This window comes from Callospermophilus lateralis, chromosome 9, assembly GCF_048772815.1.
Source record: "Callospermophilus lateralis isolate mCalLat2 chromosome 9, mCalLat2.hap1, whole genome shotgun sequence".
NCBI lineage: Eukaryota > Metazoa > Chordata > Mammalia > Rodentia > Sciuridae > Callospermophilus > Callospermophilus lateralis.
This window is the reverse complement of record NC_135313.1, coordinates 15,047,951-15,073,386: the sequence shown is the minus strand read 5'-3', so window position 1 is coordinate 15,073,386 and position 25,436 is coordinate 15,047,951. Positions and strand designations below refer to the sequence as shown.

The following is a 25,436-nucleotide window of genomic DNA, read 5'->3' as shown; positions in this document are numbered from 1 at the left end:
ATATATTTTAAAAAAGTAAATGTAAGAGTAAATGCTTCCTCCATGCTAGTAGACAACACGTGTCTCTCCCTACAGAGATCTGAGAACTCTGTTTCTAAGCCAGGATTCTGATCATGATACAAAAGCCCCTTTTAAGGAGAGAGGCTTATTTTTCTGTATCATCGGTGGTCTGAGAGGTGGGAAATGCTTTTCAAGCTTCATGGCTTCTTCTTAACTCATGTTGGACTTGTCATCCATGAATGTATGTAAACCTGTCCTCAATCAAGGTCGGGAGCCCCAGCTTGGCTTATGCTGTTCTGCCTCCCAGCCTTCCAAGAAAAGAAATTTTCAATGACCAGTCTGCTCCCATTTTTGTTTCTGCTTTTCTTTAACCCATTTTCTTTCTATAAAATCAACTTTGTCAGGTATGGTGGTTCATGCCTATAATGCCAGCTACTTAGAATCAGGAGGACCACAAGTTCAAGGCTAGCCTGGGCAATTTAGCAGACCCTGACTCAAAATAAGATATAAAAAAAGGGCTGGGGCCAGAGGTGGTAGTCATGCCTGTAATCCTAGTGACTTGGGAGGTTGAGGCAGGAGGCTTGGCAACTTACAGATCCTGCCTCGAAAAATAAAAGTGCTGGAGATGTAGCTCAGAGGTAGAGCATTTGCCTAGCATGCATGAGGCTCTGGGCCCAACAGACTCTCAACCTATCTTATGGAATGAAGTGATGCCCAATTCTAGAATAAAATTTTTAGCCAATTAAGATCTTTAAACTAAATTGTCCTATTGTATCCTTTGACAAGCTATTGTGAAACCCAGGCTGTTGGTGTGTTCTGTGAAAGAGCTTTAGGTTTTGAAGTCATTTTAAAGTAATACGGAGTCTATGCCGGGTATAGATTAGATCTCTCTCTCAGCCCCAGGGAATGAGCTCTTTCTGCTGCTTCTAATTAAAGTGGACTGCTTAGAGTTGCAGTTTACCCTCCTCCAGGACATGAACTCCTTCCGGCTCTGTCGAGATAGTGGAGTATCTTGGCCTTGACCTTTAGAAGAAAACTTACATTTGTAACTATAATGTGAAAAAAAGTGGGGGAGAGTAATATGACCTTGCAATGACATTGATCCGGAATTTATCAAACCCCTCAAAGGCCTCAAGGTTGAAATAACTGTGGCCCAGGTCCTCAAGGCCAAAGTTAATTACAGGAAGGTGATTTGGCGGGGGAGGGGGGGGTGGTCTGGAAGAGATCAAGGTCAGTGGTTGGGGAGCTTCTTCAGTGAACTGCTCTCAGAGACGCTGCAGAGAACACTGTTGCAAGGGTGGGGAGCCCAGCCCCAGCGCCTACTCACTTTCAACCCGCTAAGACAGAACTGCAATCTTATTCTATCACAGACACTGGGGCGACATGTTCTTTGATGAGATTTCTCCTGTTACTTTTCTTCCCCCCTTAAATCGTACAGTAAAAATCGATTGAGGGGAGCCGGACACAGTGGCCGGCAATTTGGGAGGCTGAGGTCGGTGGATCACAAGTTCAAGGTCAGCCTCTGCAACTTGGAGATATCTTGGGCTCAAAACAAAACAAAAAAATTAAAAGGCTGTGGATATAGCTCAGTGGTCAGAGTGCCCCTGGGTTCAATCCCCAGTGCCTCAAAGAAAAAACAACTGAGAGTTGGGGGCATGGCTCCGTGATAGAGCCCCCCCACCAAAAAAAAGAAAAAGAAAAAAGAAAGCCACTGAACAAAAGTGAGGTAATCCCACTGTATCCTTTGGGTTCTTTGCAGTTGAGTCCCTGGAGGTTTAGAAAGGCAAATTGACTTCCCCAAGGTCACACAGTGTTATGACTAAAAGCTATTTCTTGTGTTCACCCTTTGAAAGCTCAAAAGCTGGGCCAGCAGCCAAGTCTGCCGGGCTTTGCTCCTCTGCTGCCTGCCCTTGTTATGCCCAGGTTGCTGCCCTGGGTGTGTGTCCTCCCCTTTGCATTTCGGACACCTTGGTGTGTTTAGAAAACAAAGCACTGTTCAGGTGTTCGTGGCAGGGCTGGCCAAGACCTCATAGCTCCTCTGTGGTCACCTCTTATGCCACTCAGGGGACTTTCCTCGTCATTTATACATCGAAGGCAGCCTTGAAGAGAACACCAGCACCCTGCTAGCTGCAAACCAAAACCCGGGAAAAGCCATGCAGGCTTGTCACCCCCAGAGACCCAGGAGGGAGAGATGGAGTTCAGTGCCCCTGGTTTCGATCCCAGTAACTAACACACACACACACACACACACACACACACACGCACACCAGCAGCTTTCTTCCTTCTGAATAGTTAAATTACGGAAAACCCCAACTTAGAAGAATGTGCATTTGAAGAATCTATGACCAAAATGGAAAGATGGATTCCAGGGATTTCTGAGGGCACAAAAAACTCTGTGGAAACACTTTTATTTATTTATTTTTTTAGGAAAAGAAACCAATAATCAGGTCCAACAAAGACATTATCAGTGACATTTTGTAGTCAATAATGATGGATGGGTGGGTGATTTTCATTTTATTATCCCTTGATTACCAGACACTTCTTCATCTGGCTGAGTGACAGATGATATGCATACTAAGATGCATTTCTGTAACAGCAGGAAAAGGCGTTATAAATTTATTTAAGTGTGGGAGGAGGAATCACAGCACAGAAGTCATACAGAAAGGAAGAGCCTCTGAATTGTGTGCACGTGTGTGTGTGTGTGTGTGTGTGTGTGTGTGTGTGTGTTCCTTAGTATTAATCTCGGGGTGCTCTACAAATGAGCTACATACCCAACACTTTTTTTGTGGAGGGGGTGGGACAAGGTAGCTAAGTTACCCAGGCTGGCCTCAAACTTGTGAACCTCCTGCCTCAGCCTCCTGAGTAGCTGGGACTACAAGTGTGTCCCACTGCATCCAGCTCAAAGCATTTTATTTCTAAGAGGAGATTCCCTTCCCCCGTCCACTAAATGATGTTGTTTTCCTATTTTGCTGTCTAAAAGATTAGCTGCTAGTCCTTGTCTCCTGAGCCTCTGTTCTAGAAACATACCTCAGAACCTCAGCCATCAACCTCTTGTGCGTGGCCAGCTAGGATTCCTTTCTCTCCACTGTTACCCCCCTCCTCTCCACCACTCCACCTCACCCATCATTTCCACTTCTGACCCCTGTGGGCTGGTCAGTTTCAATCACTGTGACAAAATACCTGAAGAAATCAACTTAAATGAGGAAAGATTTATTTTGGCTCATAGTTTCAGAGGCTTCAATTCATGGCCAGCTGCTTCCATGGCTAGCTGGGCCTGTGATGAAGCACAACATCATGACAATAGGGGGTAGCTGATCAAAGCTGCTTACCCCAGGCAGCCAGAAAAGACAGAGAGAGAAACAGAGACAGAGGAAGGGACCAGGGACAAGATACACCCTTCCAGAATACACCCCAGTAACCTGCTCCCTCCAACGAGCTCCCATCTTCTGAAGTTTTCACCACCGTCCAAAGTCCATTAAATTATAAACCTATCGATAGAAAATCCATTGATGAGGTCACAGCCCTCATGCCCCATCACCTCCTCAAAGCCCCACCTCTGGTCAGCAATGGGGAGCAGACCTTCACATATGAGCCTTGGGGAACATTCCAGATCCAAATCATAACACCAAACAAATCTCTTCTTTCTCTAATTATTTTCAACAAGACCACCACATACTCCATAAATGAAATTCCTTTTTATTTCCTAAGCTACACTGAAGTTCTATAAAATGAGATTTCCTACAAAGAAAACTCAGGATTCTTTGCCTGAAAAGGCAAGTACTTGCTTTACTCAGGTACATATAACCCCTAAGAATTTGGTGGTAAATTTTGGCTCTCAAGCTATTTAATAATGTATAGAGAGAAACTATTAAGAAATCTTTTGAGTGCCCTGTATACAAGCTCATATTGTTTATTTGTTTATTTTTTCAGTACCAGGGACTAAACTAACTCAGCCACATCCTTTGGTTTTTTGTTTTGACATAGGGCCTCACTAAGTTGCTGAGGCTGGTCTTGAACTTGGGATCCTACTGTCTCATTCTCCTGAGTCGCTGGAATTACAGACATGCACTACCACATTGGGCACATGCTGATATTTTAAATTTCACCTTGGCTCCTCTGTCCCTAAGAAGATTTAGAGAATATTTAAGTCTTAAAAATACAAATTCCCTGTGAAGACAGAACCCATGGAATAGAAGAAAGTCTATGCTAGCTACTCATGTAACAGAGGATTAATATTCAGAATACAAAAAGAACACAAAAAATATTTAACACCAAATGGCCCAATTAATAAATGAATAAATGAATTAAACACACAATTCTCAAAAGAAGAGATACAAATGGCCAGCAAATACATGAAAAAAAAATGTTCAATATGTTTAGCAATTAAGGAAATATAAATCAAAAGTACACAGAGATTTCATCTCTCTCTAGTTAGAATGGAGCCATCAAAAATACAAACAATAATAAATTTGGGAGGATATAGAGAAAAAGGAAGACTTTCACATTGTTGGTGGGATTGTAAATTAGTACAACCACTGTGGAAATCAGTATGTAGGTTCCTAAAAGGCTAGGAATGGAATCACCAGATGACCCAGCTATACCACCCCCTTGGTGTTTACCCTAAAGAGTTGGTCATCATACTCCAGTGATGCATGCATCATGTTTATAGCAGCACAATTCACCATAGCCAAACTATAAAATCAGTGTAGGTGTCTGTCAATGGATGAATGGATACAGAAAAGGGGGTGTGTGTACAATAGAGTTTTATTCAGCCATAAAGAATAAAATTATGTCATTTGCAAGAAAATAGTTGGAAGTTGAGAAACTTACATTAAGTGAAATAAGCCAAACTCAGAAAATCAGGAGTCATATGTTTTCTGTCATATAAGGAAGACAGAGAAGAAAAGGGAAAAGAAAGGTGTGGGGTACAGGGGTCTCATGAAAATTGAAGAGAGATCAGTAGAGGAGAGGAAAGTAACCAGTGGGAGGGTCGGGGTTGGGAAAGGTAAATACTGGGAAACATTATTGACTAAATTATATTGTTGTATTATGTACATGCACAAATACAGAACAGTGAGTTCCTCCACTGTGTGCAGTTATAATGTCCCAATAAAATATGAGAATAAATAAATTTGAACAACCCCTGGACTAGAATATAAGTGTGTACATTCTCTCTCTCTCTCTCTCTCTCTCTCTCTCTCTCTCTCTCTATATATATATATATATATATATATATATATATACACATGTACATATATATGTATGTGTATACACACACACACACACATATACAAATGGCCAACAAATACATGAAAAAAAGTTCAACATCTTTAGCAATTAAGGAAATACAAATAAAATACACACACACACACACACACATATATATATTTAAATCTCTGAAAGAGAATCCCTGAGAGATTATAAAAAATCATGTCTAAAGATATAAAGATACTAATTAGTAATATGAAAGAGTAAAGCAGCTGCTGAACTTGGTCTCAATCATCTCTAGAGGAGGGAAATGATTGTCATTGAGTTTTTATGATGTCATATAACACTCAGATATCATGAAATGACACTGAGGAAGGATTTGTCCCTTGTTAGAATTTGGCAAAATTTTTCCTTGTAAATCTTCAAAGCAGGACAGATTACCAGGTGTATTTGGTAGCTGGGGGATAAAAATATCTAACCTCTATGTAAAAAGGGGCTCTTGGCAGGGTTTTGTCAAGGTCAGGCCAGTTGGGTGACCCTCTAGAGGGGGAGAGGCATTTGTCACTCATGTATTTGTTACAATCCCTGGTTCTTGTTTTGCAATTCCAGCGGATCTTAGCACTTCTTTGTTGGATTCAATTTGTGTATTATTGTCCCTATTTAGGGTTGATCTGTTGCTATTATCTCTAATCGGAACTCATTTCAAAGTACATTTTGTTCCCAATGAGAGACACACACCCCCGCCCCCTTATAACTTGTGCTCATCCTGACGGGTAACTGTTGGGGGGCGTGGGGGGAGCAGGCTGCTTGGCTAGAGGCTGAAATTCTCAAACGCACCATGACAGGTTTAGAGGAATCCAAACCCATTTCTGGAGCACAGGGCAGTGTCGACCTTCCCCTGCACCACAGGGCTCTCTGTAGGGGAGACAGAGAAGCTGGAATACAGTCAGGAACCTCTTAGGGAGAAAAAGGAGAGGAATGCAGACTTGGTAGGCAGCCAGTAGGATTGAGAGCAGTCATATCCTGGCAATTTCCAGGGGCATTTCTTTTTTCCCAGCACTGGGATTGAACTCGGAGTCTCTCTACCTCTCAACTACTTCCCCAGCCTCTTTTTATTTAAGACAGGGTTACTAAGTTTCCCAGGCTGGCCTGGAATTTGTAATCCTCCTGCCTCAGCCTCCAGAGTACCTGGGATTCCAGGTGTGTACCACCACGCCTAGCCAAGGTCATCTTTTTTCATCTCTCAAATATAAAAGTACTGTTGGCATTTTTCAAGGGCTCAAACACAATATTGGTCTCTTCAATTTTTATCGCCTCATAGTATAGATGCCCCACACCAGATAAGAACTTGGATTGCCCCTGTCCATTCTGAATATTCTTAGCACCCAGCACAGGTGCTAAAAATCCAGACCCACAAGGTCTTTCCCAAGTCGCCCTGCTGCAGCGCTGTTTCTTTTCCTCTCTCCACTTTGATTCGGTTTTTATGAAATACCTGGCTGCGTATGTCGGCTTTCAGTAGCACTAAAATTCTACTCTTTGGATTCGTTCAACAGGGTCTCGATGTTTTTAACTTATTTAACATAACTATCTTATAAAAGTCTTCACCAGTTTTAAATAGATTGCTTATTTCTGTTTTAACTCCAAGTCTTTCCACCCACACCCACCCCTTAACAGGGCAAGAGGGAAGGAAGATAAATAGAAATGAGTGTGTGTCAACAGACCCCGGGTGTTACTGTGTTTCTCACAACATTGCTGGGCTGGGTTGTCTCTTTTAGTCCCATTTAAAAGGTGAACTAAAGTTCAGAAGCAAGTGATTTTTCTCCAGCCTGTGTATTAGATATGTATTGCTGCTGTAACAAGTTGCCACCAACTTAGTGAATAAAACAACACGAATTTATTCTCTTTAAAGTTCTGGAAGTCAGAAGCATAAAATGGATTTATTTGGCTAAAATTGAGGTGAAATCAGGGCTGCTTTCCTTGGTAAGACCCAAGGGGAGAGTCTGTTTCTTTGCTTTTTGAAGCTTCGAGGGACCACTTGCACTCCTTGACCCAGGGTCCCTTCCTCCATCGTTAACACCAGCAGTGTTGTATCTTCAAATGGCTCTCGACACTGTCATTTCTGCCTCCTTCTTCCACCTTATTAAGGATCTTTGTGATTTCATTGAGCCCCCAGATATTCATGATCTCTGAATCTCAAAGTCACCAATTTAATGATATTTGCAAAGTCCCTTTTCCTGGGTGAGGGGTAGTACATTCGCAGGTTCTCGGGGTTAGGGTACGCACGTGTTTGCCTTCTGCCCACCACAGTCAGGAACCCATCTGGTGCCCAAACACAGATGACTACCCCCAAGCTTCAGGCCTTCTGTATACACACAAAAAAGGCCAGGCTTTTCTGAGTCTTCTCCTAGTCCTTCTGTCTTTGATGTCACTCACGTAGGTTGATGAAGAACTAGTCTTGTATGTTTGTGGGGACAAACTGGGATCCACAGGTGTTTCATGGCAATGCAGACACCAAGGACACCACAAGGACATGACCAGAGAGGAGCAGCACCTTGGAGATGAAGGCCTGCTGACGGTGACATGAACTCACACTCTTCCACCTTCTCTCTTCTAGGCTTATGCACAGAAGTACATCGTGAAGAACTACTTCTACTATTACCTCTTCCGATTTTCGGCTGCTTTGGGTCAAGAAGTGTTCTACATCACGTTTCTTCCATTCACACACTGGAATATTGATCCTTACTTATCCAGAAGACTGGTCATGATATGGGTTGTAAGTACTATTCATGGTAGTATTCTGGGGATGGAACCCAGGGTCTCATGCTTGCTGGGCAACCACTCTACTACTGAGCTACATCCCTCACCCATAAGTAGTATTATTACTTACTAATCACTGTTACTTCTGAGATAACCGTCTGAAGTACTTTGCGTATTTGACCTTTATCCCATCCCCCCAGTACTGAAGACCAAACCCAGAGACACTCACCACTGAACTACATCTTAAGCCCCTTTTATTTTTTGAGACAGCATCTTGCTAAGTTGTTCCAGCTGGCCTTGAATGTGCGCTCCTCCTACCCCAGCCTCCCAAGCAGCTGGTATTACAGGTGTGCACCATGGCACCTAGCTTTCCCATATGTTCTTTATATTTTTTATTTCTTCCTGACCCTTTAGAGTAGAATTTTGTTGTCTAATTTGGAGAAAGCAAATCTAAGAGCAACTTGTTTTGTTTGTAGGAACAAAACCAACCAAGTGATTTCATGCCCTTTGATGTCTACCTCCCCACAGTTAAATAAAACTAGAAGGGAAAAGTGATGAGCCCAGAATAAAGGACCTTTCTAAGAACTCACAGTGGGTACGGAATGCACCCTCCTAAGAGGCATTTTAAAAAATAAAAATGAACACAGATTGCAAGAACTAAAAAACAAACAACAAAAAAAAGAGGCACTTTAGTAAAATTTGATCAAACTCTAGAATTAGAAGCTGTTGACTGACAATTCCAGGCAGTAGTCTGCTTCTAGCCTCCAATGCAGAGGCCAAACAGGCAAGGCAGGTGTCTTCCTAGAGGGAACTTCTAGTGCAATGGGACTGCTGCCATGCACAAACCCCATGGCAGGTCCAGGAAAGGGGTGGACCTGTCATTTAAGTTCGTTCAGAACCCATTGAGTTCTGATGTTTTTGTAGGGGAATGGAACCCAGGGTCTCTTGTATGCTTGGTGAATACTGTGTCACTGAGCCACATCCCCAATTCCTTTTATTTTCATTTTGAGACTGGGTCTTACTAGGTTGCCCAGGCTGGCCTCAAACTTGCCATGCTTCTGCTCAGCCTCCTGATTGGCTGAAATTGCAGGTGATGCCACCCGCCTGTCTGAGTTCTGGTTTCTGTTTAACTGGGGGATTGTGGGTAGTGACGAGGCAACAAGGCACACTACAGACACACAGGCTTTGGAGTCCGGCAGGTCTGCCATCAGATGCAGTTAGGTCGTATCTGTGTCCCCTTGTCCTGAGCCTTACCATCCTGCTCTGTCAAAGGGAGTTAGTAATGTGCCTTGTGAGGGTGCCGGGAGCACACTGAGCTCAGGCCTGCCATGCGGGAGCAGTTACAAACACAGTGACTAGTCCCAGAAGGCAAAGGAGTCAGCCATCAACTAATTCTAGGGTCCAAGTTTGCTTAGCTGGCAGAGGAAGCTTTAGTGGGTTCCCTGACTCAAGATTATGCCCCCAGAAGATTGGAAGTGCTTAACTGGGTGTAAAGGAGATGCTGTGTGAAGTACAAATGACTTCCCACTCTGGGCTTTTTCTCCTTTGTAGAGCAAGTAGAGTGGACTTGATCAAGGACATAAATTAAAGTGCTCTGGGGACAAGAGAAGAAAAACTGTCCTCCTGGGGCATGGGTGAGGGTTGTGGAGGGTGGTCCTCTGTGTGAGTCATTCACCCCATGGCCACCTGGGGGCACTAGGGAGCAGAAGCTCCTGGGCTCCACCTGTGGCTGCCAGGAGGAGACATGAGCCCAGGGTTGCTGGATCCTTCTGTTTTTCCTCAAATGTCTCCGATTCTCAATGTAGGCTTACATTTTTAAAGCATATGCCAACTAAACAAAGAATTCTCAAAGACCAAATGCAGAAACCCTGTTGTGAAGCCTCTCCATCTCCGGGACCACTCAGTTGGACACTTCTGATCATTTGTACCCACGTTCTTCCTCTTTTATCCTTTTCTCTCTAAAACTACAGGTCACTCCTTCCTTCCTTCATCCCTGCTTCTTGCCTGGCCACGAGCTCTAGCTTTTGAATTCTAAAAGTATGACCAAAGAATCTGTGACAGCACATGCATCTTAACAGGTCATGGAGGGGACATTGGTCCAGACGCCCCTCACCCCTTCTGAAGCCCCCTTCTGGTTCTGCCAGAGAACTGAGTTTTTGGGTAAGAGACAGAAGAAGCAGGGAGCCTTTCTTCTCTCCTTAAGATCTGCAAACCCATGGAAAACCCTTGGTGCTTGAATTTTGTTTATTTTTCTGGCACACACACACACACACACACACACACACTTTTTTTTTCTCCAAAATTTCATAGTGTTGAAGTGGGGTAGATGCTATAGAGTACCTTAATAACCCAGCAACATCCTGTCAAGTGTGTGGTCGGTTCACTGGCATATATTTCCCCCACTGAGGGTGGAAACACTGCCCCCCAGGGGCTGGGAGGCCTTCAGACTCGATGGGAGGCTGTGGCTGGGCTCGGGTTGTCATTGCTGGTGGATGTTTTACACTTTGGACTCCTCATGTCAAAGTGGCCAGTGTGTCTTTTGAGACAGAATGACTCAGTTATCTGTCAGAAAGGAGGAATCAAAATCTTTTATCAGAAAAAGGTAGGTGAGTCAGCACATTGTCCTGAGGTTTTAAGTGGGCACCCGTGGTGAGAGTTCTATCCTGACTCTGTGTGGTCAGCTAGATGTCACAGCAAAGTGGAGAAAGGAAGGGAAATCTCTGTTATTGGGGGTTGGGGGAGTGGGGTGGAGCCAGGTGAGGTCTTCTTGAACTTTAGCCCACCAGGGAAGTCAGCTTCCTGCTGTGGCACCCTTTTTCATGTAAGGGACTTTCATTCCTAACTTAGTGACAGCCTCTTCAAGGAGTGGAGGAATGTCAGTTCCTGAGGGGAGAACTTCATGTTTTGTAACATCTCATCCAAAATTCACTGGAAGGCAGCTGCTGGTTCAGGAGCGCCAAACCTCTTGTCAAACTGTCTGTTAATTCAGTCGCTGTCTCGAGCTTTTAAAAATCATTTGCTCCATTAGAGGTGACTCATACTGTCTGAAGTAGCTTAGCATAATTTATGGTTGTGTTAGCCGCTGTCTTCACAATCATAATTGTTCTGGCCTCCTATTATACATTCTTTATTTTTAGCATCATTTGTCTTATTTGAATTTCATTCAGTAAGTAAGTATCATTTTATAGATTGGGACACTAATACTTCAAATAACAGAAAATCATATATAAATATATAATATATGTAAGAATATGAAGATGATATATATATACTTGAATTTATATATGTAAGTATATATAAAGGTGATATTTTATATATATGTACATATGTATATATATGTGTGTATATATGTATTATAGCTCTCTCGCAGTAATAGTGCTTTACATATTTTACCTCACTTAATCCTACCAGCAATCCTGAGAAATAGTTCTTAACAGCCCATTTTATAGGTCATGAAATTGAAATATAGTAAGGATAAGTGACTTGCCCAGGATTGAACTGGTTTAAATGGCAAAGTGGGTTTGATCCTGCCCTGGGCCTCCTCAGCCTCATAGGAACCCCATTTTTTTTCTCCCCCTAACACAATAAGTGTTCAAAGTGAAGAGCATGCTCTGTCTTTTCTTTTTTAAGATGTTAACGCTTTGGGGCTTGATGTGTTAAACGACTCCTCTCTTCCTTGCTTTGGTTGTGTTTATGGCACAACCCTGGGTTCCACTCAGGTGCCTTTTGTGTGCCTTCCTTGATAAGCCAGATGCATTTCAGCCCAGGACATTTGGACGAGCTTTTGTTCAGTTAGCTGAAAGACATCAGTCAAGTCATTCTGAGTCCTGTCTGGACTGACATCAGGACAGGAAAAGCCCTTGAGTGAGTCACCTGGTGAGAATTCCCAGAAGGAGAAGTAGATGGGGCTTCAGAAGATGAGTCTTGGCTGAGCTCTTGACTTCTATTTTGGCTTGGCGACAGTCCCACCACGAAAGGAAAAGGAAAAAGAAAGGGCTTACAGCTAAACTGATGCACCCTAAAAAGGTCAGAGGAGATTCCCTTGAAACTGGATGGTGTCCAACTTTGTAACACGAAGCAGTCTCACTCGCCATTTGCCAAATACAGTTATTCTCTATTTTGTAAAATATTGATGCCACAATTGATCTTTGAGGTTTGGGAGTCTTCTTTTCTCTGTTCTTATCCTATTTTACTTATTTATGTTCTGCCTCTTTTCACAGACATTTCATAGCATTCGTGATGAGATATAAGGAAAAAAATGGGATAAGTAGATTAAAATCAAAATACAGTTATTTAATAAAAGATTAAACCCCAGACTCACATTAAATAGAGCATGCTGAGGGTGGTGCATGCCTGTAATCCTAGAGACTTGGGAGGCTGCAGCAGGAGGATCACAAGTTTAAGGCCAGCGTGGGCAACTTAGACCTTCAGTGACTTAGTGAGACCCCTTAAAAAAAAAGACTGGGGATACAGCTCAGTAGTAAAACACCTCTGGGTTCAATCCCTAGTACTAAAAAGGAAAAAAAAAAAAAAAAAAAAAAAAACCTGCATGCTGGTACAAGGGTGAGCCACATATTAGTCTTTGAACTTTGTCTTGACCAGACCAAAGTGAAGTTACATTATCTATTAGGAAATGATAAGCCAATTCCTAAGAGATTGACCACGGATAGGATTGATATAATTGTTAAGGCTGGTGATACATATTGCTTGGTTATTTTCTTAGGAAAATTATTTAGCATCAGTACCCCCGGTCATCTGTGTGAGAGTACGCATTTTAACTCCTTCTTCTGAGCTTTCTATATTCTCATTTTATTTATTTATTTTTGGTACTAGAGATTGAACCCAGGGGTGCTCTGTCACTGAGCTATGCCCCCAGCTGTTTTTTATTTTGCTTTAAGACAGGTCTTGCTAAGTTGCCCAGGCTGGCCTCAAACTTGTGATCCTCCTGCCTCAGCCTCATGAGTTGCTGCATATTTTTCTGATTATGTCGAAGGTCCTGGTTGTTTCTGAGAGTTTCTAGGCAGTGCAAATCTCTTTTCTGATAATTCATGGCCTTGGATTATCTCCCTGGTGGGAAGCAAGGAGTGTCTGTGATGGAGTGGTGTTTTAGTCACCTTTTTTGCTGCTGAGGCTAAAACCCCTGACAAGAACAATTTTAGGAGAGGAAAAGTTTATTTAGGGGCTCATGGTTTCAGAGGTCTCAGTCCACAGACAACCAGCTCCTAGAGACTTGAGGTGAGGCGGAACATCCTGGTGGAGGAGTGTGGCAGAGGCAAGTGGCTCACATGATGATCACAAAGCAGAGAGACTCTCCACTGATCAGATACAAAAATATACCCCAAAACCACACACCTCCGATGCCCACCTCCTCCAGCCACACCCTCTCTGCCTTCAGGTACCACTCAGTTAATTCCTGACAGGGGATTAATTCACTGATTGGCTGAAAGGTCTCATGGCCCAATCATTTCTCCTCTGAAACTTCTTGCATTAACTTACACCTGGGCTTATTTATGGTGGAAACCTCACATCCAAACTATAACAGATGGACATGGGGTTGCTCCCACCTCCATTAGCAGCTTTGAGGTTGTGGTCCAAAAAGAAGCCCTGTGCTGATGTAGTGTGTTGTAGTTTGCAGAAATATAAGCCACCCAAACTTATTCAAGATGGGGAGAGGGGGAACGATTCATCCTAAGTTTATGGGAAATTCAAGAAGCAGAAACTCACAGGAATAGATACCAGTGAATGGTTTGGATGGTTCGATGTTCCAACAACGACTCCTCAGGTCTTTTGTCTCCTGTGATCAGCTGGTAACTTCTGCCTTTTAATTCAGACTTTCCAGACAGTCTGACACAGTGTGTTATGTAGCAAGGTCTCACAATCCATCCATCTCTGCCCAGTCGACTTGGCTCTACTTGGTGCAAACAGGGGTGCTGGGGATGGGGATAGGTGACAAACCAGGGCCATATCACTGTGGTCCAGGTTCTGGAACATCAGGAGACCTGAGTGATGATCCTAGCAGTGGAACCTCGTTCAAGGCACTTCATGATTCTTTCCAGCAGTTTCCTCAGCTTTAAGATGAAAGGACCCGGCTAGAGATCCCAGGAGGCTGGTAACGCGGTCATGAGTGTTTATCATAAGTGCTACACGACACTTCAAAGAGTGTGGAAGAAGAATGAAAAGAGTCAAAATTGGGTAGGATGACATTTTAAAAGAAAAAAAAAAAGAGAGAGAGAGATATTTCATCTCTTATGTAGACCAAGTATTAATGTGGCCTGACTTATTGTCTCTTGCGTTGTGAATCTCCTCAATATCAGACAGTGTGTTTGAAATGCATATTAAACCTATTGCTAAATAATTGTTAGGTCAGCTGCTATTTGTATTCAACACAAATGAAAAAATAATTTTTTTTTATTTATTTATTTTGGGTCCTAGTGATTGAACCCAGGAGCACTTTACCAAAGAACTACATCCCCAGCCCTTTTTATTTACTATTTTCAGACAGGGTCTCACTAAGTCATTTAAGACCTCACAAAGTTGCTGAGGCTGACCTCAAACTTGTAATCCTTCTGCCTCAGTCTCTGGAGTCACTGGGATTCAGGCATGACCTCACCATGTCTGGCTCTCGAAAAAGTACTTTTAAAAGAAAAGGCTTCATTGTTTGGTAAATATAAATTCCATTTCTTTTTTTTTTTTTAGCTGCAAGGTCCTGTTCTTCCAAGATAAATTAATTTAGATTGGAGAACTCCAGTAAATGATGGGTTCCCCCACCCCTTTATTTATTTATTTTTGTACCTATAGTACAAAGCAGACCTAAAATTGTCATTCATTGAATCATTCGATCATTCATTAATTCATTTGGTTGAACCCAGGGTCACTCTATCACTTAGCTACATCCTCAGCCCTTTTATTTTCTATTTTGAGATAAAGTCTCTCTAAGTTGCCCAGGCTGGCCTCAGACTTGCCATCTCTTGCCTCAGCCTCTGGAGCCTCTGGGATTACAAGCACCATCTTGCTGGGCTAAAATTCAGGTTTAAATTGTGCCTATGAGCTAGATAGTGTCTAACTGCTGTAGTTTGGGGTATCATTTTATAGAAAGTCCCATAAATTGGTTAAGAAGTAAACTTTGTGGTTACGTGTCTAGATTGAGCAGTGCCCTTTGGATGTGGGCAGGCTGCCACTGGGTTGTCTCACAGGGCAGTTTGTCACTTGGTTAGGGGGAGGTGACGGGGAAAGTCTGCCCTGTGCCTGTAGTTCATACCCCATAGATGGGGGGGTCAATTTCAGTGCCAAAAGATAGCTTTAAATATATATCTCTTAATCCTCTGTTTAAACCACCACCACCAGTCACTTCAAAAGATCGCCCTGCTCGTTAAGATGGTTCTTGCTGGAGATTAATGAGTCTTTAAGCATAGGGACAATGGCCAGATTGTAACCCTCTCTAGCCTGCAGTGAATGGAATGGAATTAGGTGTCAGAGATTCTGCTTAGTCCCTCTGAAGTAGAATCTGTAATTTAGCCTTAGTTAAAGATTAAGCAGATGTCTCCATAGGGCTGTCATGCTAGCTGTATTGGGTTGGTTTTGAAACACACTAAGCAAAAATGTATTGGTTTTAGTGCAGATTTTTAAAAGCCTAAAAACTGGACACATAAACAAATACATTTGGACCTCTCATCATCATCATTATCTGAAAAATGATTCCTACGTTTCTCTTTCAATGATGGTGGCCGGGAAATGTGCCACCTCTTCCCTCCTGCTCCCCCTCCTCACGCTGTCCCTTCCCAGCACTTCTAAGACTGGGATGCTGTGGTCAAGCAGAGCTGCCGTTGCCCAGAAAGGGGCCATTGCCCAACACACTCTTAATCTTGAGGTCTTGGAGGCATTTCTTTCAAGTGACATTTTCAGATAACATCTTAACAACTCTCTCTCTTTAAAGAAACAACCAATTGCATCGTGATGCCGCACTCCTGCGGGGCAGGGGGGTGGGGGCTGTGGTTCTCACAGCAGCTGTTTTACGGAGCTACATGCCAAGCATCTCATTTCACAGATGAGAAAACCAACACCCAAAGAGATTAAGTGACTTTCCCAAGTAGGCACAACCAGTGAGGATGGCAGGTAGGGTCAGGCCTGGCTCTGTTCCTTTCCACCGCACTGTGATGCCTCCAATGGCTGAACTTGACTTCTTCCATCACAAGTACCATAGTCTCATGGCAAGGGCCCCTAGGAATGGCCACCACGTGGCACAACTTCCTCCTCCCAGCTCTCTGCTCTGAGTTCCCTGTGAGTCTTGTTGGACAGCGTGTCCCAAGTTTCTGGTGCTTAGTGGGAAAACCAGAGCACCCCAGGGATCTAGTAGGAGGGCCAAGGGCTGAAGAGGCCAAGGGCTGCCTGCTGGCTGACCCCAGGGTTTCTCCTTCCTGGCCCCAAGCTCCACTTCCTTGTCCTAATTTGCAAAGCAGCCACGGGAAAGAGGAGGAGAGAGGAAAAGAGTGGCCCTTTCGTCCCTAGAGGGGTCCTAGAGTGAGGACAGGGCATTCTGGTCAGCGTACCTCTGACCTCTGGGCTTCTGGCCTCTGCGTGCCCTCAGCTTCCCTGTCTGCACCCTGTCCAGCCTCAGTGTGAGTAACGAGGGCCCTCAGGTTCTGGGAAGGAGGGACAGCCTTTCCTGGTTAAGGGCTCTGCCAGGTCACAGCTGAGAGATCACAATGTACTGTGGCCTCTGGAAGTTTCTGAGAACTGCAAGGCAAACCTGGCCTCACCTACCTGATGGCGGCCACCTTGCCTCTTCCCTCCCCTCTCACTCACGCAGGCAGGACTTCCCAGGGGAACCTCTTGTGGGAGAGCTGGGAGACAGCAGGATGCCCTCTTTAGCCGGTGGACAGAAACCTTGATTCCTGTCCTTAGAGCCCAGCGCCACCACTTCCCAGCCAGGCCCTTCCACCTATGGGTATACACAAAGGCAGGGAGGTGCTGTGTCTGCAGTGGCCCTTGGCCAGCTGAGGGCGAATCCGGGAAACTGAGGCTTCCTGACTGACTCTGGGAGCACTGGCCCTCCCTTTGCAGACATTTTGGTCCCTGGTGATCCTGACCACCTCCTGCTGTCTGAGGCTCAGTCTCACAGCTCTTTCTTCTCTAGGCTGAGGCTAGCTCAGGTTCATTCTTCCTTTCTTTCTTTCTTTCTTTCTTTCTTCTTCTCCTTTCTTTGCAGTGCTGGGGATCCAACCAGGGCCCCACTCATCTAGGCAAGCGCTCTACCACTGAGCTACACTCCCATCCCCTCCCACACACTCCCCCACCCCAGTCTTGTTTAAATGTTGCTTTTTGAGACAGTGTCTCACTAAGGTTAGCCTCAATCTTGCAGTCCTCCTGCTTCAGCCTCCTGAGTAGCTGGGATTACAGGCATTTGGCCAGTTTGCATGCTCCGTGAGGCAGAGTACAGGGTCTTGAATAAATAGTTTGCAAGGAGTTACTGCGTCGCTGCTTGTGAATAAACAGCCTTCTAAAATTCGTACATGTAGGCCACAGGCTGCTGGGCTGCTCTATTTGATTACCTGTTGACATGAGTTGGACCATGGGCCAGCTTTCAAGACAGTAAACCTCTGAGCACTGCAGATCCTGACCGTGTGCTGGCCACAAGGCTGTGGCCTCTATAAGTGTCATGGAGTATAAGGCACTATTATTCTTCTCGAAAGGAAACACAGCCATGTTAGGCAGAAGGTTAGAGTCAGATTCAATCCCATAACTACCTAGTACCAGAATCTTCCTACCTCTGTCCTCTGCAGAGCCTCCGCCCTTAATTATGTTAAATATACTCTGGCTTCTTCATGTGTGATTGAAACATGTCCAATTAATTTTATTTTTCATTTCTCAAGGAGTAAAACACATTCACATAAACTGAAAAAACAAGCCAGTTCCCTAAATCCTACCTCATTGTTGATTTGAGGGTCATTTCCTTTTCTATCTAGCCATATCTATCTTCACATTGTTTGATCACAGTATCCTGCTTTTCGAAGAATGGTTTGATATTAAGTAAGACATGACTTATTGTTCATGATATGCAAGAAACAGGAATGGAATTAGGAAGACTCATGAATCTTTTAACCTAAAAAGTAATAATTGAATCAAAACTTGATATATTTCCCCTTAAGAATTGGGGACTAGAGATGTCCTCGTCTGGACACAAATGGAGCACGCAAGCCTTGCTCTTAGCTTCACCGAGAGAGAGAATGTGTATATACACGCATGCATATGAATTCATTGTTTGCATTGCATATGCTCAGATTTAACTAGAAAAAGATGTTATGTTTTTTGTTCCTTTTAAAATTAAATTTCTTCTGGCATTCGCAGGCACTACAAAATCAGAAGGGAAAAAATGTTTTGTTCAATTTGAAAATGCTTTTCGAACGCATAGTGATTTGACTCTGGGGGTTGGGGAATGATGTTGTGAAGGTTTTCCAAAACACTCTCACTTGGAATTAGCACGCTGTGAGCAGCAGAAGGCTTGCTTCCTTTTAAACTCACACTGGTAAACAAAGACTAAATGAGTAAAAGAAGAGAGACGAATTCTTTTATTAATCCATAATAGAAGATCCAGGCAAAGGCAAACATGAGACTCTGTTCTTAATACTAACTCTGCAATTGACTGTACACCTGTGATGTGGCTGCCAGCTGTCAGGGCTTCTTAGACAGGTGCTGTGTGAAAGAAAGACAGATTGAGCAATTTTCAGTGTTTGTCTACATGACTGTGGAAAATATTTAGCTACAAAAGATAGACACAATGACATGGACTGAAAGTCTTCATTTTTCTGTAACCAACAAGAACCGTATCTTGGGTGTTTAGTTAGAATTTATTTTTAAAAAATAAAAGAAAGAAAGAAAGAAATCAAGGGCAGGAACTCATTCACTTGGATAAGTTTTCCAAATAAGGCAAATCTTCTTTGAGGGCTTTTCCATTTTGGAAGCTGGATTCAGAAATGTAAACCTAGATTTATACTGTGGAAAGCTCCTAGAATGTATGTTAAAGACTGGGTTTTATGTTTTCTTTAAAAGTCTACTAATCTACAAAGAATGTTTGACGACTCATCCTGCAGGCCAATCAAAGGGGTGTGTCTTCAGTACTGAGAAGATTGAACCATTACAGCTCTGTCAGGGGCTGGGCTGCAGAAACCAGGTGCTGGAATTTATTTTAAGAGTCTCCATAACCTAAAAGGATGTGTTCAGGACTGTGATCTGGTGCCTAGCCCTCTTACAGATGCTGATTTTGAGTAAGTTTGTACATTCACAAGAAGTAAATGTTAAGACATTTTATGTGAGAGATATGAAACCACTTAGAGCTTTTTTTTTTTTTTTTTTTTTTTTTGGTACCAGGGATTGAACCCAGGGGCACTCAACCACCGAGCCACATCCCCAGCCCTGTTTTTTATTTAGAGACAGGGTCTCACTGAGTGGCTTAGCACCTCGTTTTTTGCTGAGGCTGGCTTTGAACTGGCAATCCTCCTGCCCCCGCCTCCTGAGCCGCTGGGATTACAGGCGTGTGCCACCACACGCCTAGCGCTTAGAGCTTTTTTAGAGTGTCTCCTTTAAGATTAAAATATAAATATCATGCATGGGATGGATCTTGGTTCAGAAAATGTGGAAGAGAGGTATTGCAATCAAAATTATTCTAAAAGCTGAGGTGAACAGACCCCCCAGATAAAAGACCCCCCAGATGAAGACTCTTTTGGGGGGTCACTTGAACATTTATAATCAGAAATTGATTTTTTTTGGTGCTGTCTATTGAACCCAGGGCCTAGTGTGTGCTGAGCACATTATGGACCCTCAGTCCTGAAATGGACATCAATGACATTTGAACAGTAGGACTGGATACAAGTAAGAATAGTAAACAGTGATATTTGAAAGCACTTCATAAAACATCTTTTGAATCTTGTATTCTCACAGATCCATGAAGCTTAGGTCTCTACTTATAGGTTTTGGATTGCCGAAGTGGGGGTGAGGGGGTTAAAACCATGAGCAGAATGTGTTAGTTATATATAGTAACACTTTGTTCCTAAGCTGGGTCTGGGTGCATCTCCACTAAGTCTGAAAAAAAATATATAAAGGATGATTAAAATGTCCTTGCCCCTTAAGATGATGTGATAGTAGTGTAACTGTCTCATCCTGGTGCCTCACCTCTACTTTAAAACCAGCCGCCATAAGCAAATTAGAAATAGGACTGAAGCATTTCTTTCTTTTTCTTTTTAATTTTTTTTTTCAATTTCTGCAGTATAATTATACATAATAGCTGGATTCATTATTAGGCATTTGTTCATGCTCACAATAGAACAATATAATTTGGTCAATTTCATATCCCAGTAGGTACTGTAGCACTTCCGTATCCAAAAATAGGACTTCAGGAGCATGTAAATAAGAAAGAAAAATACAGGAACCATGAGTCAGCCATGGTTTCTAAAAATAATGTTTTAGAAAAGCATACAACTCCGCAGCTGGCATAGCACTTCCAGATGTATCCTTACCTGAATCTAACATTAATGTGTAAGGTTTTAATACTTGAATTACATATGATGAGACTGAAAACAGGACATTGGAAACCTGCTCTCTCTTTATTTTTTCCTACTGTATCAGGACTGAAAGACAGGGTCCTTGAGGAGGAGATGAAGAGTTTTTGGAAAGGGTCCAGTAAGGCTGGACTGTAGGATGGATGTAAAGAGAATATGATGCAAAGGGAACCAACCGCTTGCGAAAGTTTAGAAAAGGAGGCAATGAGATGAGACAGACTCAGAAGAGGAAAGCTGCCAGGCAACAGCAGGGGCTCCAAGGTCGTCCACCAGCAGGAGCCTACTGTCCTGGTTTGCATATGTGCCTTCCCTCCATAAATGGTTGCTCTTACATAAACCAATGCAATTGTACAACTAGTCATTATGAGATTATCGGGCATATCCGAGCAGGATTGAAAGACATTGAGATGTTTGCTTAAGACTGGACCTCTCTTCCTCTCTCTTTCTCTTTCTCTTTCCTTTGGTGCTGATGTTGAAACTCCGGGCTTTGCACACGCTAGACAAGTGCTCTGGGACTAACCAAGCTGCATCCCAAGCCAGCCCCTTTCAGTTTAAGGGAGAGTTTGCACCTTTTCCCGGTGCCAGGAGCTCTGGCTTTGCCAGTGTCAGCCTTCCAGGAAGCTCAGCACAGTTCTCTCGCTTTCCCTCAACCTCGGGGCTGCTGATGGTTCGAGAGCCTGAAGGAGTTTGCTAAGAGCATATCTTGAATCACCAAAACTGTTTTCAGGTCTACACTTTCTCCTGCAAATGAGGAACTGATCAGACAATGCATTCAAGACCTCTTGGCTTAAAAAAAGAGAGAGGAAGAAAAGTGACCTCTGTGGCCTGGCCTGTGCCCCATGCTTCTAGAAAACAGAAGGCATGAAGATGCTCCTCCCCAAATTCTGTGTGTTCTGGGGAAGGATTTACTGCAGGGAACCATCTTTTTCCCATGCAGCTGGCTTAGATGAGACTTACAGATGCCCTTGTTGTTTACCCAGGACAGATCCAGACACACACACTCCAAATTCCCATTCTTTGTCTCCTACGCAATTACCTGCATTCTGCCCCTACTGGCCAACTGTGGCAAAACACTTGTTACCTGGCCTCCTCCAAACTTAGTGAAGTCTGGCCCATCCTCACCAGCACGCAACCCCTCCTGGCGACCCCTGCTGAGAATAGAGGAGCCCTTATCCCAACCCACACCTTCCCAAGTAGCAGCAAAGCCTTTCTGCTTCATCTTTGAGGCCTCTGAAGGCCTCAGGGTCTCTTCTGTGCAGTAGATCTCCTTCCCTTCTTCAATGTTTGTCCACATAGGGTGTCTCAGTTCCCAAATCTTGACTTGCTATCTGTCTCACAGAGATCATGGATCAAGCAGCACAGAGCGCTGAGCCCTGGGGGACCTCTGCATGGCTGTGCTATGGTTTACATCATCAAGAACCATTCTGTGGCCAAATTCGCTTGTGTTCACTCTCCTTAGGTAACGCGCCAAGGTTTTGCGTCGTAGAACACCTTTGCGCAAGGCACTTGAACTCTTTCTCTAATAAAGCAGCACATAAATAACAAAGAGAATTAGGAGGAGCCACTCCTGGGCCGGGAGTTAGCATACCGCATGGAGAAACTCTTGCAAGCACAGAGTGGCATCCTCACTACACCTCTGAATTCACCAGCCAGCGAGATTTGGCTGTGACTCTCTTCAAAGCGAACTACAAAAGCACATTCCACAGCCAAATATTCTGTCATGTCTTGCATGTTCTCTGGGAGCTGGCTTTTCCAGCATTCAGGGGAGCACTGAGGGTCAGCTCCATGGCATCTCCTGCTCGTGGGTCCACTGCCCCCCCCACCTCATTTTATTGTTTCTAATGAATAGATCACCGGCAGCAATAGTTTGGAGGAGTGTTTCATCATTTAAAATAAGTGGAAAATCACTTTGAATTCTATAAGGACACTCAGGCTATTGATTAATTGCATCAAACATGTGTTGTCCTATGCAGGTGGTTTCATTTCGGTCGTTATTGTAGTGCCGGGGATCAAACCCAGGGCTTCCCTTCGCCGCACTCTCAACCACATTCACCATTCATCTTTTTCCTTTTTTTTTGGCGGGGGGGTATTTACCGGGGATTGAACTCAGGGGCACTTGACCACTGAGTCACATTCCCAGCCCTATTTTGTATTTTATTTAGAGACAGGGTCTCACTGAGTTGCTTAGTGCCTTGCCGTTGCTGAGGCTGGTTTTAAACTTGCGATCCTCCTGCCTCAGTCTCCCAAGCCACTGGGATTACAGGTGTGCCCCAGTGAACCCAGGTCACATTCATCTTCTAATTATGCTCCCTCCAGCCCCCCACCCCACCTCCTGCAGAGGAAACCCAGGATGTCCTGTGCCAGTCTAGCACTTCACCACTGAGCAGTGAGCTACATCCCAAGCTCAGCACTTTTTTCTCTCTGTCTCCGTTTCTTTTTATACTGGGGATTGAATACAGGGCTCTCACCACTAAGCTACATTGCCAGTTCTTTTATTTATGTATTTAGCAGGTTCTTGCTAAGTTGTGGCATGTGGCCTCAAACTTGCCATCCTGCCTCAGCCTCCTGAGCAGTCCAGATTACAGACAAGCGCCACCACACTTGGCTGGCTCCTTTAGCTATTTGTGCACCCTTCAAATCCATGCTCCTCACAGTATTTACAGTGCTCTACCTCAAATGCAAATAGGAATGCTTAAATGCATTTGAATGTCCAAGCACCTTAAAATCATCTCTAAGGCCTTTTGCAGTCAGACTCCTGCCCCAATCTCCCCCTCCAGCCCCTTCCCATAAGAATGGTGTCTGTGGAACCACGGAGCCACTGCTGAGCCACCCCCAAGCCCCACCACAGTCCCTAATCTTGGACACGTACAGATTTAACCTTGTGCATCTCTCCCGAGGGTCCCTGCCCTGCAGACCCTCACCTCTCCTGCCTGGCTCAGTCTCCACTGAGGTGGCATTTCCTGAAAAGCCACCTGGACACCTGCATCTGCATTCCCTTCCTTATTGTCCCATGAACCTGGTACTTGGCAGTACCAAAAAAAGGGGAAAAATAATGAAATGTAAATATACATTTTCTAAATGCAGACAGGTAAAGTTCTGTGAAGAATCCAAGAAGGGCCTGGGGAGACAAAGTGGCCAGAGGCACGCTGTTGTAAAGTGTCCAGGGAACTCCCTTCCCAGCAGGTGGCATTTGGGTACAGGGCTGGCTTGTCCTTATCATTTACTTGTAACTCATGTTTAAATTGCTTATGGCAAGTCTAGAATGTTTGAAATTTATCAGCAACATTTCTGATTGATTTCTCTATTTATTCATTTGAAAACCAGTGTCCCAAGAAGTCTAAATAGCCCAGCAAGCAAGCCTTCTGAGAAGATAGCTAAATTTTACAAAGTAGAAGCCATCTTTAGTTCATCTTCCCTGTCTCTAAAATAAAACATGTGTGAGCCAGGCGCAGTGTCGCACACCTGTAATCCCAGCGGCTCAGGAGGCTGAGGCAGGAGGATTGCCAGTTCAAAGCCAGCCTCAGCAAAACTGAGGCACTAAGCAACTCAGTGAGAACCTGTCTCTAAAGAAAACACAAAATTGGACTGGGGATGTGGCTCAGTGGTCAAGTGCCTCTGAGTTCAATCCTCAGTACCCAAAAAATAAAAAAGTAAAATAAAATAAAAGGTGACCTGGGTGTGATGACACAGCCCTATAATCTCAGCCACTCTGGAGGCTGAGGTAGGAGATTGGAAGTTCGGGGCCAGCCTCAGAATCTTAGAAAGACCCAGACCAACTTAATGAGACCCTGTCACAAAATTTAAAAAATAAGGACTGGCATGTGGCTCAGTGGTAAAGCATCCCTAGATTCAATCTCAGTACCAAAGCTAAAATTTAAAAAATAACAATAAAATATGTGCTGTAACTCAAATCTGTTGAGAGACAGCATCAAACAGTAGTTCTGCAAAAAGACTTTCCTGGTCACTGTCACACAAACCTGAGACTGAGAGTGGAATGTGGAAATTGCAGAGGGAAGGGTAGGGCCTGAAGGCAGATTCTGGCAGGCTCAGGTCAAGCCTTTCTCATTAAAAAGGGTCATGGGGAGGTTATGGCCCTGGTTACAGTCCTGTTTGGGAGGTGCTGCCGGTGTGATCCCCAGTCCCTCCTAATAACATGGAGTTAATCACTCACTGGCCAACTGGAAATCAATGGCGCCCTGCCCTCTCCCCTCCTCTGGCCTCAGCTCCTGCAGCCCCCTTCCTTTGACCCCTGCAGTGAGCAGGCGTCAGGCAGGGCTCTCTGGGACTTCTGTCCCTTCCTGCTCTTCAGGAGGGGGGTCTGGCAAGTCCAGGGAAGGGAGCCCTTTCTTCTCTCCCTGGTGGAAACTCTACAACACCAAAGAGCAGAAGGAAACAGAAAGAAGGGAGAGAAGGAAAGCAAAGAGGGCCTTTCTGCGGAAAGACGTTGCAGCCAAAGTCAAAAGGCCACGATGGGCTAGAGAATGTGTTCATGTTTACGAAGCCTTTTGGAATTCACTGCAATCTTAGTTTTTAGAATCTTTTCATTCAGGGAGATGGTGAGTTAGATTCCCCCCCCCACCCCACCCCTTGGTTAAGCTCTACAAATTGATGACTTTTTATTTATTCCAAATAAGCTCTTTCACAGGACTTACTAGACCAGAGTTCCCTGAGCAGAGATTCTGGAGAATCAGCCAGCACATCAGTGCTCAGATTCTAGAACTTCAAGGTGAAGTGCTTCCCTCGGGTCTCACTGGAAGGACATCTGAAACCTTTGATTGGTGGAAGGGTGTGGCCAGCAGGCAGAATTGAATTCAGGGTCATGGATTAAATCCCAGGTCATAGTCTCCCCATTTCAGCTGAGAGGCATTCAGCGCTGGGTAGGAGCCTCCACTTGACCTTCAGGGCTAGGTCCTCTCTAGT

At 44.1% G+C, this 25,436-nt stretch overlaps 1 protein-coding gene across 3 annotated transcripts in view; it reads left to right on the top strand.

Moving 5' to 3' along the window:
- Sgpp2 (sphingosine-1-phosphate phosphatase 2) overlaps positions 1 to 25,436 on the top strand; it is a 110,042-nt gene that overhangs the window by 38,384 nt on the left and 46,222 nt on the right. For 2 of the 3 annotated variants that reach the window (XM_076866574.2, XM_076866570.2), the window contains one exon: positions 7,823 to 7,981. In XM_076866574.2, the coding sequence (XP_076722689.1) occupies positions 7,823 to 7,981 (159 nt within the window). The remainder of the gene's footprint in view (positions 1 to 7,822; positions 7,982 to 25,436) is intronic. The other variant, XM_077110294.1, reaches the window with a different exon arrangement.